At 40.6% G+C, this 14,161-nt stretch overlaps 1 protein-coding gene across 3 annotated transcripts in view; it reads right to left on the bottom strand.

The window, feature by feature from the left end:
* Positions 1-12,477, bottom strand: part of LOC129860685 (membrane cofactor protein-like) — a 32,735-nt gene extending 20,258 nt beyond the window's left edge. For all 3 annotated transcript variants that reach the window (XM_055931338.1, XM_055931340.1, XM_055931339.1), the window contains exons 1-4: positions 12,332-12,477; positions 11,942-12,034; positions 3,074-3,259; positions 404-500 (exon numbers count right to left, since the gene is read on the bottom strand). In XM_055931338.1, the coding sequence (XP_055787313.1) occupies positions 404-500; positions 3,074-3,259; positions 11,942-12,020 (362 nt within the window). In that variant the 5' untranslated portion in view covers positions 12,021-12,034; positions 12,332-12,477. The remainder of the gene's footprint in view (positions 1-403; positions 501-3,073; positions 3,260-11,941; positions 12,035-12,331) is intronic.
* Positions 12,478-14,161: the final 1,684 nt, after the last annotated feature.

Below are 14,161 nucleotides of genomic sequence, written 5' to 3'. Positions count from 1 at the left end.
TAAGGGAAGATCATAGGCTAAACATTAAACATTTCCTTCAGCTTTTAGGGGGGAAGTTTGATTAAGGCCTACCTGGAAATAATAAAATTAGGCCTACAAATTTACTGCTTTGTGAAGCATGACAGTTGACATGTTAAAGCACTTAGTTCAGCCCATGAAGATAGACTCATCATGGACATTGCTAATAGGGCTTCCAGCATTTTAAAATAGCCAACTGGGTGGGGATTGCTATGAGTTAGGAGCCCAGTGAAGAAGAATAAAAATGGACAACTTTAAAACGTAGGGGTCACAGATGCTATAATGGCACAGATACAAAGATGAGTGCGCTCTCTATGGATCAGCCCTATGAGAGACACAGAGAGACAGAGACAGAGAGACATGAGGCAAATAGCCTTGTACTGACCCAGTGTCACAGAAAGCAACAGCCCTGGCGCCAAACAGAACCCCCGAGAGATTATATCGGCCGTTTAGCACTTCTCCTGGTGAGCCACACGGCCTTACTGAAACAACCATAAAGAAAAATAGTCATGTACGGAGGAAATGTAGGCTAGCCTGACCTGTTTTGTGCCAACATCCCACTCCTTGCCACTCTGTGTCATATGCCAAACATGACATGGAGTGGCAAGGAGTGGAATGTTGAAACAAAACAGGTCCAGATTCCAGGCTAGGCTACTTTTTCAGTGAGTTTTATGAATGGGCAATGAATATATCAAGTTGTGAGTGGGTGGGTAAAAACTGTTTAGTGAAAAGCATGAGCTGGTGCATACCCAAAAGAGTTAGAGGAGGTGCTGACTAACGGTGAGTAAACTATAGGCTATAAAAATAAATAAGAGAGTTGCACACTGTATACACAAGCTCCCAGTTATTTATTGGGTAAACCACCAACTTTCTGCATCACTGTGCCTTCTTCAGGGTAATATCATGAATGCTTGAACCAGGTTATATAAACAACCAGTGCAATTAATGCAACCATTGACTAGTGAGGAATATGTCATAGTAATTAGGGTGGTGAGGATGAAAAAGTTACTGTTAAAAGACAATAGTTTACAGCATGTTAAATATATTAGGCTATTGTTTTCATCATATTACAACATGATTAGAGATTGTACATACTATTAACATGAAAATGCATTACTATTTCATATATATTTAATTGTTTCCAATTAATTTCATCTTAGTTACATGCAATCCTTTGGTTCAAACGCGATGCATAATAAGCATCTCTACAAGGAAACATCTGGCTGCACGCTGATAAGCTGTGGAAAGAACATGTTCATTTAGCAGACCTGGTCATAAAAAAAGGGGGACTTGTTTATAGAAAAGGGCCTGAGGTCCAAGTCAACATTCAGACCACTAGTATTTTACATTTACATTTACATTTAAGTCATTTAGCAGACGCTCTTATCCAGAGCGACTTACAAATTGGTGCATTCACCTTATGACATCCAGTGGAACAGCCACTTTACAATAGTGCATCTAGATCTTTTAAGGGGGGGGGGGGGGGGGGGGGGCAGAAGGATTGCTTTATCCTAGGTATTCCTTGAAGAGGTGGGGTTTCAGGTGTCTCCGGAAGGTGGTGATTGACTCCGCTGTCCTGGCATCGTGAGGGAGTTTGTTCCACCATTGGGGTGCCAGAGCAGCGAACAGTTTTGACTGGGCTGAGCGGGAACTGTACTTCCTCAGTGGTAGGGAGGCGAGCAGGCCAGAGGTGGATGAACGCAGTGCCCTTGTTTGGGTGTAGGGCCTGATCAGAGCCTGAAGGTACTGAGGTGCCGTTCCCCTCACAGCTCCGTAGGCAAGCACCATGGTCTTGTAGCGGATGCGAGCTTCAACTGGAAGCCAGTGGAGAGAGCGGAGGAGCGGGGTGACGTGAGAGAACTTGGGAAGGTTGAACACCAGCCGGGCTGCGGCGTTCTGGATGAGTTGTAGGGGTTTAATGGCACAGGCAGGGAGCCCAGCCAACAGCGAGTTGCAGTAATCCAGACGGGAGATGACAAGTGCCTGGATTAGGACCTGCGCCGCTTCCTGTGTGAGGCAGGGTCGTACTCTGCGGATGTTGTAGAGCATGAACCTACAGGAACGGGCCACCGCCTTGATGTTGGTGGAGAACGACAGGGTGTTGTCCAGGATCACGCCAAGGTTCTTAGCGCTCTGGGAGGAGGACACAATGGAGTTGTCAACCGTGATGGCGAGATCATGGAACGGACAGTCCTTCCCCGGGAGGAAGAGCAGCTCCGTCTTGCCGTCTTTTTGTATAGGAGATCCAAGAGGCCTCCCTCTGTAGTAGTAGGGTCTCAATGTTACCGCCTCTCCTTGGTAGGGTAACATGCTCGATGCCATTCTGTATTTGATGAAAGAGATAGGATGGTTAGCTTCAACAGAGTGGGCTGCTACTGGATAGTCAGTGTTCTTACACCTGATTGAGCTGCGGTGTTCGGCTATGCCTTGTTTTAATTTTTCCCACCTTTGTCCTACATGGGTTTTCCCACATGGACAGGTGAGGAGATGGATTCCTCCATGTGTCTTGCATGAGATGACACCACTAACAGGGACATTTTTATTATGACACACCTCACTACTGTCATTGGTTGCACAAACGGTTTGTCTACATAACCTGAGGTGCGTTCAGTTCGCTTGAACGGTTGCTACACTGCAGAACGGTTTGTGCTGAACGACACGTTTCCCCAAATCGCTCTGGAACAGACTTTGAGGTACATTTGCTCCCGTGTGGCGAGGTGTGGCTTGAAGCAATGAGTGACGTATTTAAAAAGGACAGAGCCACGATGACAAGGCTCCCCAACCCCTCCACGTTTTTCAACAGGTCGTTCCGTACAGCACCGTTTCCGTTTAATTGAACGCTCCAGAATGTAAACATTTACTGAACGCAGCCCTGGTTCAAGCATTCATGATATTACCCTGAAGAGGGCAGTGATACTGAAACATTGGTGGTTTACCCAATAAATAACTGGGAGCTTATATAGGAGTGGGAGACTATTTTTTTTATTACTAAAAACATTTACAGGAATATGGCCGAACGTTTTAGCACAATAAAAAATACAATTATTGGAATTACATTCGCATGTCAGTTTCACTGTACTCCACACGCCAGCAGTACAGGTGACTGATGGAGACCCTCCTGCACTGACATATCCAATTGCACACTCAAAAGTTGCTTTTGTTCCATCTCCAAATGTCTCTTGAGTTGATTTAAGAACCATGTTTGACCCTTCTAACGGTATGGGTTTGGAGCAGTCTTGACCTGAAAACAAAGGAGACAAAATTGAATGACCAAGGTGGACAAATACTGGAGACAACACCTTCAAAACCCACATTGTCTCACGTCAGATGGCCTCATTCTAACCCGACACGCAGTTGCCAGGAGCCATGTGTCTAACTAAACGTGAAACTCATGGTGCTTTCAAGACAACTCAGACACTCGAAGGGTTAACATTTACGTACGTGTTCTGCGTAAAGCTTCCCATTGGTCGATTCTGATATTTTCCAAGTGGGAAGCTCTGAGCTCATTTTTCTACAGTGGGTTTCCAAGTCGAAAATGTTAGTTTTGAGCTGTCTTGAAAGCAGCATCTCTTAAAATTGAGATTTTGCTCATTCTCCAAACACTAGTTCTTAGTTTTGAAAATCACGCAGATGTAAAGCACTGGTTACCAGAGACGGAAGTGGAAGCGAGACACCCCACTCTGTTTTTTTTCTGGTTCAATTAAAGGCAAATGAACTAATTAGATCAGACTCAGTTACTCGTGCAGTGGTGTCTATAGGAGAGCCACCCCGTTAAGTAGACCAGAGTTTTTTTCCAAATGTAAAACAGCCTGAGTGAACCATCTTTGCTGGCTCCTACGGAAAGACATGCTTGATCAGCTCCTCTTGCCCCAGCTAGTAGCCTTGTGCTAGCTTGTTTGAATGCCATTACGGTAGCTAGTTTGCCAGCTTGTTGATGAAGTTGTATGCCACTAAAGATACGGGACTGTTCTAAGAAATCACCATGCATCTGACTGACAACTGGCACTGTCTCACTACGTTGTAAAACTTGGCCAACGCGATGACGTCGCAGCTAGAACCGTCAGCTGTGCTGCAGAATTCGGCACACTAATCAGAACATTAACTATAATGAAAACTAATGTGTGTTATTCGATATAATTTCAGTATACTATCAGTGTAGACGGCCGTCGCACAATCTGACGTGAGCCAATGCTTCAAACCATAGATGGTATAAGCAAAGACAGTACAGTATGAAGATATACAGGCTGTACCACAACCGGTCGGGATTGGGAGTGCCATAGTGCGTCGTACAATTGGCCCAGCGTCGTCCGGGTTTGGCCGGTGTAGGCCGTCATTGTAAGTTGTTCTTAACTGACTTGCAAAGTTAAATAAAAGGTTTTAAAAAATGCTATGTCATGGCAACGTTATCTAGTATAGCTCACGCGAAGAAACGCGTCGTCTGGTCTACCAGTCGCGTCGCGCTGAACTGCGCATGTCGTCAACTGAAAAGGCACTCCTATTCCATATAAAGTTAGTCTAACAAAAAATGTTAACGTGTCAGTGTCACACGGTTGTAGTAATGACAGGCTCAGCTATATAAACACATTGGCTCGAATCTAGGTTGCCTTTCGAATTTTTCACTTCACAGACTTGCCATATTTCTAACCCGGTCGAGAAGGGCGTAATTGCGGCTCACAAGTAAGGGCGTTCCTGCATGTGGGCATTTCTGTACGAACTCCTCTTTATACTTCTATTGGGGGTGCTACAGGACATAACGTTGGGTGCCAACCACTGATAAACCCTGCAGAAGAAGCTAGCTAGGACACCAGTAGACACTGGCCGTGTCTGAATACCCATATTTGCGTCCTAAAATAGGCCACCTGAGTATGCGAAAGAAGAAAGTTTAATTTTATAAAAATATTTTATATTTGAGATTCTTCAAAGTAACCACTCTTCGCCTTGATGACAGCTTTGCACCCACTTGGTATTCTCTCAACCAGCTTCACCTGGAATGCTTTTCCAACAGTCTTGAAGGAGTTCCCACATATGCTGAGCACTTGTTGGCTTTTCCTTCACTCTGCAGTCTAACTCATCCCAAACCATCTCTATTGGGTTGAGGTCAGATGAATGTGGAGGCCAAGTCATCTGATACAGTCTCCATTACTCTCCTTGGTCAAATAACCCTTACACAGCCCGGAGGTGTGTTTTGGGTCATTGTCCTGTTGAAAAACAAATGGATACGAACTCCTCTTTATACTTCTATTGGGGGTGCTACAGGACATAAGGAAATCCTACAGGACATCCTCTCTAGGTTTCTTCCTAGGTTTTGGCCTTTCTAGGGAGTTTTTCCTAGCCACCGTGATTCTACACCTGCATTCTAGCTGTTTGGGGTTTTAGGCTGGGTCTCTGTACAGCACTTCGAGATATTAGCTGATGTACGAAGGGCTATATAAAATAAACTTGATTGATTGATAGTCCCACTAACTTCTTGAGAATACAGGGGGTGCTGTTTTCACATTAGCATAATTGCCTCTACAGATTAAACTGCCTCTTATTCAATTATTGCTGTTACTATATGCATATAACCATATACCATTGGATAGAAAACAAGCTATGGTTTCTAAATCCGTTTCAATTTTGTCTCTGAGTGAAACACAGGTCATTTGACAGCACTTTCCCTGAGCCAGAAGAAGATTGCAAGATGTGTATGCTCGCTTCAACGCTCTGCCTATATATGGTCACGCCACCTATGACCCGAAACACACTTCCTTCGTCTTCCTCTGGGTGTCAGGAAGACGTCAGAGGAGAAATTTTTTGTTTATCTTGTACTGACGTGAAATAAGACCTATTTCTTTAGCGTGACCGACAACTTCCGGTTTTCTGAAACGCGCGTTTTAGAGGTGCAATTGTCTTTTGTTATGCTGACGTTACGGATGAAAACTATCTCCGTCTCGAAGTTTGTTTGATACATGTGACCATATCATCGTAATGTATGTTTTTTCAATATAGTTTAATCAGATTATTTGAATTTTTTCGGGAGTTTTGCCGTGTTCCGTTCTGTGAGTTTTTTAACTTTGGACAGGGACCGTGCCAGTCGACCAGTACCCAGGCTAAATGAAGAGGGAAAGTTGCCATTGTGAATGGATTGAACGACTCATCAGGACTAAGGACACCTTGATCAACATTCTGATGAAAGATCAGCAATAGTAAGACCCAATTTACGATGTTATTTCATATATCTGTCGTGCATGTGAACTGGTCGGGCGCGCCCAACTGGTTCTGGCTGGGGTGGCTATGCTAAATTAGCGCTACATTTTGTTTTCGCTATAAAACATTTAATAAATCTGAAATATTGTTTGGATTCACCAGATGTTGGGCTTTCAATATCTGTACGCTGTGTATTTTTTCTGAAATGTTTTAAGACAAGTAATTAGTTATATAACGTTGGTCTCTGTAATTGTTCTAGCTGCATCAGCACTATATCAGATTGCAGCTGCAATGTAGAACTGTGATTTATACCTGAAAAATGCACATTTAAAAAAAAAAACTATGCTATACCATAAATATGTTATCAGACTGTCATCTTATGAATTTGTTTGTTGGTTAGTGGCTATCAATATCTTAGTTTAGCCGAATTGGTGATAGCACCTGATGGAGTAAGAAACTGTTGGAGTAAGAAAATGGTGTCTTTTGCTAACGTGTTTAGCTAATAGATTTACATTGTGTCTTCCCTGTAAAACATTTAAAAAATCTGAAATGGTGGTTTTATTCACAAGATCTGTGTCTTTCATTGGGTGTCTTGGACTTGTGATTTAATGATATTTAGATGCTACTATTTAATTGTGACGCTATGCTAGCGATGCTAATCAGTGTGGGGGGGTGGGGGGTGCTCCCGGATCCGGGTTAGGTACTCTGTAGAGGCTAAGCTTGCCTAGTTAAATAAAGGTTAAATAAAAAATACAAAATAAGCGCAAACGAGATGGGATGGCGTGTCGCTGCAGAATGCTGTGGTAGCCATGCTGTTGAAGTGTCCCTTGAATTCTAAATAAATCACAGACCGTGTCACCCGCAAAGCACGCCCACCATGCTTCATGCACCATCACACCTCCTCCATGCTTCATGGTGGGAAACACACATGCAAAGATCATCCGTTCACCTACTCTGCGTCTCACATCCGTTCACCTACTCTGCGCCCACCCGTAGCACGCGCTCCAGCAGGTATATCTCTCTGGTCACCCCCAAAACCAATTATTCCTTTGGCGGCCTCTCCTTCCAGTTCTCTGCTGCCAATGACTGGAACGAACTACAAAAATCTCTGAAACTGGAAACACTTATCTCCCTCACTAGCTTTAAGCACCAGCTGTCAGAGCAGCTCATTGATTACTGGACCTGTACATAGCCCATCTATAATTTAGCCCAAACAACTACCTCTTTACCTACTGTATTTATTTATTTTGCTCCTTTGCACCCCATTATTTCTATCTCTACTTTGCACCTTCTTCCACTGCAAACCAACCATTCCAGTGTTATTTTTTACTTGCTATATTGTATTCACTTCGCCACCATGGCCTTTTTATATTTTTATTTATTTATATATATATTTTGTTTGCCTTCACCTCCCTTATCTCACCTCACTTGCTCATATTGTATATAGACTTATTTTTCACTGTATTATTGACTGTATGTTTGTTTTACTCCATGTGTAACTATGTGTTGTTGTATGTGTCGAACTGCTTTGCTTTATCTTGGCCAGGTCGCAATTGTAAATGAGAACGTGTTCTCAATTTGCCTACCTGGTTAAATAAAGGTGAAAAAAAGACACGGCAGTTGGACCCAAAAATCTCAAATTTGGACTCATCAGACCAAAGGACAGATTTCAACCGGTTTAATGTCCATTGCGCGTGTTTCTTTATTGGTGTCCTTTAACAGTGGTTTCTTTGCATGTCTTAAAGTAATGATGGACTGTCGTTTCTCTTTGCTTATCTGAGCTGTTCTTGCCATAATATGGACTTGGTCTTTTACCAAATAGGTCTATCTTCTGTATACCACCGCTACCTTGTCACAACACAACTGATTGGCTCAAACGCATTAAGAAAATACATTTCACAAAATGAACAAGGCACACCTGTTAATTGAAATGCATTTCAGGTGACTACCCCATGAAGCTGGTTGAGAGAATGCCAAGAGTGTGCAAAGCTGTCATCAAGGCAAAGGGTGGCTATTTGAAGAATCTCAAATATAAAACATATATTTACTTATTTTTAAATTGGTCACATGATTCCATATGTGTTATTTCATAGTTTTGATGTCTTCACTATTCATTTACAATGTAGAAAATAATACAAATAAAGAAATCCCATTGAATGCATAGGTGTTCTAAAACTTGACTGGTACTGAACACCTAAAATAACATTGCAGGACTGTGGTTGGGTTCGGGACCAGTTTTGGGGTAGCGTGTGGGAGTCGGACAGAAAGCCAGAGGAGTGAAACTGGGCTGACTTTCTGCACATTTTCTCATCAATGAAACATCTGATCAATACATTTTTATGTTCCTAAAACTATAATCTGTTACGAACACATTGTACTAAATTTGATAGACTTGAAGCTTTGCCAAAGTTTGAAAAAAAATGACATTGTTTAGAAGGAGTGCAAGGTTGAATTGAGTTTGTGCACAGATGCACTTCACAGAGGCGTTCCATAACGGAAATATACAAATACATGCTATAATGAGCCAATAGGATCTCGCTAGCTCGTGCTTGGCTTTGCCCACTATGCTTCCTTTGCTCCCATTGTAAACGACACAGATAGGTATTGATAACTAACCCCAAAAAACATTGTCACAAACGCATTGCGCCTCTAGGTTTGAAAACTGTGGTATAAGCAAAAACAGTACAGTATGAAGATATGCTAAAACTGCTTCTCCAATAGCAATAGACCCAGTCGGTATTAGATGCATCATTGTGACCCTGCGCGCCTGTGGGGAAGACAACCAGTGGTTACCCCATCGGCTTACTGCAGACTTTTAAAACGATTTAATCTATTTTAGAAAAAGGTTAACCTAACAAAATGTGGGAAAAGTAACGGGGATATGCACTGTATGTGTATCCTACTTGAACACAGCGTCCCCACATATCCCACTCCAAATAGCCTGAAGCCACTGGCTTCTTTTCACACCGAGGTAAAGTTGTTTTTATAATCGCACATTCGACATTCAGCGGATATTCGCCAAAAGCCATTTGACAATCAATAACTAATTCACCGCTTGTCACAAAATGAAACTAGATATGACTTATTCTATAAATGTCTAACATAGTTTTACAACCTTTGTTTTGAGAAGAAATTCAAGCTGACTTGATAGAAATACATAACTATGGCATCTATAAAATTCCATTTAAACGGTATAAATCAATAGCGTTTTCACTGATGACATAAACAAGGTATGATTTATTCTATAAATGTCTAGTGTACTTTTACAGCCTTTGCTTGGAGTAGAAATTCCAGTTTCGATTTGATAAATACATAAAATCTCAAATATTGCTTTTAAAGACAGAAAAAAATCTGTAACTAATTCAGTGATACACAGAAAAGTGACATTATGCATTTATTTGCAATAACTTTAAAGAAATGTTAATTTCAAGTGCAATTTGTTCTATATGAAGTTGTACAATGTTTTCAATGTTTGCATTTTTAGTGCAACACATTTTAAAGTAGTTACAAGGCACAACAGTCATTTATTCATGTCTCTAAATTAACAAGAAAGAGGGCCCTTCCAATCATTTTCTACTTTGGCTTTGTTGAAGTTCTTCTTTGTCATCTCCAGACAAGATGAACGGTACCATCTCCTGAGGTAATAGATTCAACTGTTCAACACTTAAAGCCAAATATTTTATACCCTGGGTATTTCTAGAACACATTCTGGAAAGTCTATAGATTCAGTTGTCACTTTATTAGGTACAACCCCCTTTGCATCTTGAACAGCGTGAATTCAAAACTGTTGCTGAAACTGGGAAAGAGCTAGACTGTTCACGTTATGTCCAGTTGGAGGTTATTACAGTCAGTACACGTTTTGGAAATTTTCTGACTTACAAAAGACCATCAGACTGTGCTGTCATTTTGCACATTCTAAAGTTCTAACAGTAACAGAATACCTGAATACTTCTCTGCATGCTTTAGTGTCTAGCAAGCCAAGACCACGGGACTTGGTGTATGTAGCAATTTATTTTTTTGAATAGGGTGGTGAACCTAATAAAGTGGCGAGTCTAGAGATCACAGACAACTCCTTTTGAGCAGTGTCTGTCTGTTATATGTTTGATCAATGGGTATAATGGTAAATCTGATCCCCAAGGTCCTCATAGTCTCACTTGGATATTTAGAGTTGGAGGTAAAGAAAAAAAGATGAAACTAGGACATTAAAACACTGGCAGAATTCTTTCATCTACATAAAATATGTATTTTAAAGTATAAATACCTTTCTAAGACCACTGTCTTTCTGGATGTTTTAAAAGGTTTGCAAATAGTTCTTTCTGCAAGGAATGTGAATCGAAAGGGATATGGTAATACCCATGTAGGTGACGTAGTTTCTCTACTGGTATAATGGGTATAAATGTGTGGTAGTTGCACACCTTCCTGCTGAATTATGTAGAGCTGATTTGGGGGGTCAGTTTGCACTGTTCTGTGAAGGGAGTAGTACACAGCGTTGTACGAGATCTTCAGTTTCTTGGCAATTTCTCGCATGGAATAGCCTTCATTTCTCGGAACAAGAATAGACTGACGAGTTTCTGAAGAAGTGCTTTGTTTCTGGCGATTTTGAGCCTGTAATCGAACCCATAAATGCTGATGCTCCAGATACTCAAATGGTCTAAAAGCCAGTTGTATTACTTCTTTAAATCAGAACAACAGTTTAAATGTGCTAACATAATTGCAAAGGGTTTTCTAATGATCAATGAGCCTTTTAAAATTATAAACTTGGATTAGCTAACACAATGTGCCATTGGAACACAGGAGTGATGGTTGCTGATAACGGGCCTCTGTACGCCTATGTAGACATTCCATTAAAACTCAGCTGTATCGAGCTACAATAGTCGTTTACAACATTAACAATGTCTACACTGTATTTCTGATCAATTTGATGTTATTTTAAAGGGACTTTTTTTGTTGCTTTTCTTTCACAAACAAGGACATTTCTAAGTGACCCCAAACTTTTGAACTGTAGTGTATGTTATGGTTCACTATTAGTTTTCCTTTACACAAAACAAAAGGCTGTAAAAGTATGCTAGACACTTATAGAATAAATCCTACATAGTTTGATGTTTGTGACAAACGGTGAATTAGTTAATGATTTATACAGCTTTAATTGCATTTTAAAGATTTGCATTTCCATCAAATCAAAGCTGGAAATTTTATTCAAAACAGGTTGTTTGTAAAATGTCATTTATAGACTAAACCATATCTATTTTTATGTTTGTGACAATCAATGAATTAGTTATTGATTTTTACCACTTAAAATGGATTTTGGCTAATGTATGTTGAATGTCCGAATCTAAAAACAACTTTACCTCGGGTCTTTCCATTGGCTCTATTTCCCTGCATGGAAGCATTGCAAACCATCGGTTTGGATTTTTGACCTGGCTTCATGTACTCCTGAACAACACTGCAGCCTATCGACATGTTGTGTCATTTCTGTAAAACAAAAATAAATAATTGACGACCAAGTTGCCGATTTTACAATGGGGGTCAATAGGAAACTAATGTTGGTTTCCCCCAATTTGTATCCCAACTTTTCTCATTACCTTCTCAAACCCTGGCCTGGTCTATTTGACAAGCGTTCCCGGAAGACTCGGGAGTGTTGCGCCTCTGGGTTTAGAAACTATGTGGTACACGCTTCAAACCAATGAATGAAAACATGCACTCGGAGAAATAGAGTTCTGCTTCTAGATGACCCTACCTTGAACAGTGAGAACCATGAAGGCAAGGTGGACCATCCAGATTGTCAAGGACCAACAGACGTCTTTAGAGGGCTGCATGACGTCTTCGTTTCCTGTAACAAGCAGCAGCAGCACACGTTTTCCTGGATTGGTTGGTTTGCTCTGTACTGTAAAGTTTGATCCCCTCTTTTACGGATGAATTTTTCTCAATATCCACTTGTCGTAATCACACTGTGTTCATAATAAAATATAGGCACAACTAAGTTAGCTAGCTGGTACTGGAGACTGCGAGCTAGCTAGCATGGCTAATTAACGTTAGCTAGCTACTGTGTTTGCGTACATCGTACTTTTCTTCTATAACAATGTCCAATAATGATCAGTTTTAGTATTAGGAAAACTCATAGTCTTACCTTAATGTTCAAGTAGTCTAGCTACGACTTCTTCAACTGGCAACTCTGTCTGCCTGTTTCGCAACAGCAAATTAACGTTTATTTTGCGAACTTCCTGGATGGCAGCGGTCTTGAAGCTCGTGAGAATCATGGAATTTGCGGTTTGCCTTCAAAATAAAAGTTCCCCATGTAAACTAATCAAAAGAGTGGAATAATGGCATATTTGGACTAAATAGTGCTAAACAAGGTTGTAATGGTGTTACATAACTTAAAAATAAAATACAATAATGAATTATATTTACAATAAATACAAACAGTCGAAATCCCACTGTGGATGTATTAGATCAGGGGTCTCAATTTGTCTATCACTGTGTGTAGCCAATTGAACCATCTTGAGGGATGACAGAAATACTTTCCCAGAAACCTTCTCAATTAAACGTTAACTGCAAATTAGGCTTACATGGCAGAAGTAGTGTATATCATGAGTAAGTATGTTATTTATATATATTATTTGTCATTTGCTAACTTAGCCCTGAAATGAGCAATGGCTCTGTACTGCTGCTGCTATCAACACATTAGATGGCACATTCCTCACTAGCTATATGCCCAATTAAAGGGGAATTATACAAAATAAAACATTTCTTTCATCCCCCCCCATCCCTGAAAAAGGTATGCAGATTTAAGCATTGACATGGACCCTCCGAGTTGTTTTAACCATTATTCTACCAGGTATATTGCCAGAAAATATAGTGCACGACTTTCTATTGTACACTAAGTACCTGGGGAAGAGTTGCAGGAAGAGAAGAATGTGCCTATTTAAAGCTAGTTTTGTAGCTCACAACATGTAAAAATAATAAAAATAATAATAATTAAGTAGCTCATTCTAGAAAGATTTGGAGACCGCTGTATTAGACAGACTGGACTGCATAATTGCATTGGGTGCATACATATGCACCGTTACCCAATTTCCAGCAGTGGAAAAAGTCTCCAACTATCATACTTGAGTAAAAGTAAAGATACCTTAATAGAAAATGACTCAAATAAAAGTCATTCAGTAAAATTCTACTTGAGTAAAAGTATAAAAGTCTATGTTTGCTTCACATTTAGTCCAGTCTGGTCCAGCCTTGATTTGGTCCAAACATAGATGTCTATAAATGACATATTTTCAGCTTTCATTGAGAAATGAAAATTTACCTGATTTCAATGTCCGGAAAATACATATTTTGACCTTTCATTCAGAACCTAAATCGAACTTCAACGTCTGGAAAAATACATATTTTAGACATATTTTCAGCGTAATTTTTGTTTACTGGGACAATTCTTGTAGGCAGTGACGGATTTAGGTATAGGCGACATAGCCAGCAGCCCGGGGCGGCACAGGGCGTCTGCACTATTTTTTTTGTAATGGTGACATTGATATCATGTCACCATGTGGGACTGTGGGTCAATTAACCTTGTTGGAGTGTGTGCCCTGATTCTAGTTTGTGAGCTAGGCAGGCTACTGCCTGGGAAGGTCTCCCACTCAGAAGTATGAGATGGGGAGGGGGTAGGTTGACCTCAGGTCTCCCCACTGGAAGCCTGAGTTAGGGGGAGCGGGGAATCTATCAAATAGCGCACCTCTAACTTTGTACAGTACTAATGCAATTAGTCAAATCAGTCACACTACGAAATGCTACCAAATAAACCACAATTCATTCATAATACTGTGACTATATAGTTTCACAGACATATTGTTGCATTTTTTTTTGGTTTGTGCGAAATCGTTAAGAATAATATAAAACCAGTCTGCACACCACCAAGGTAAATTGGTTTAATCTTGACTTGGTTGACAGTGTTGGGGGATGGGTAATG

This window comes from Salvelinus fontinalis, chromosome 8 (genome assembly GCF_029448725.1).
Source record: "Salvelinus fontinalis isolate EN_2023a chromosome 8, ASM2944872v1, whole genome shotgun sequence".
NCBI classification, from domain to species: Eukaryota; Metazoa; Chordata; class Actinopteri; order Salmoniformes; family Salmonidae; genus Salvelinus; species Salvelinus fontinalis.
Note: the sequence above shows the minus strand (reverse complement) of the source record. Positions and strands in the feature narration are given on the sequence as shown.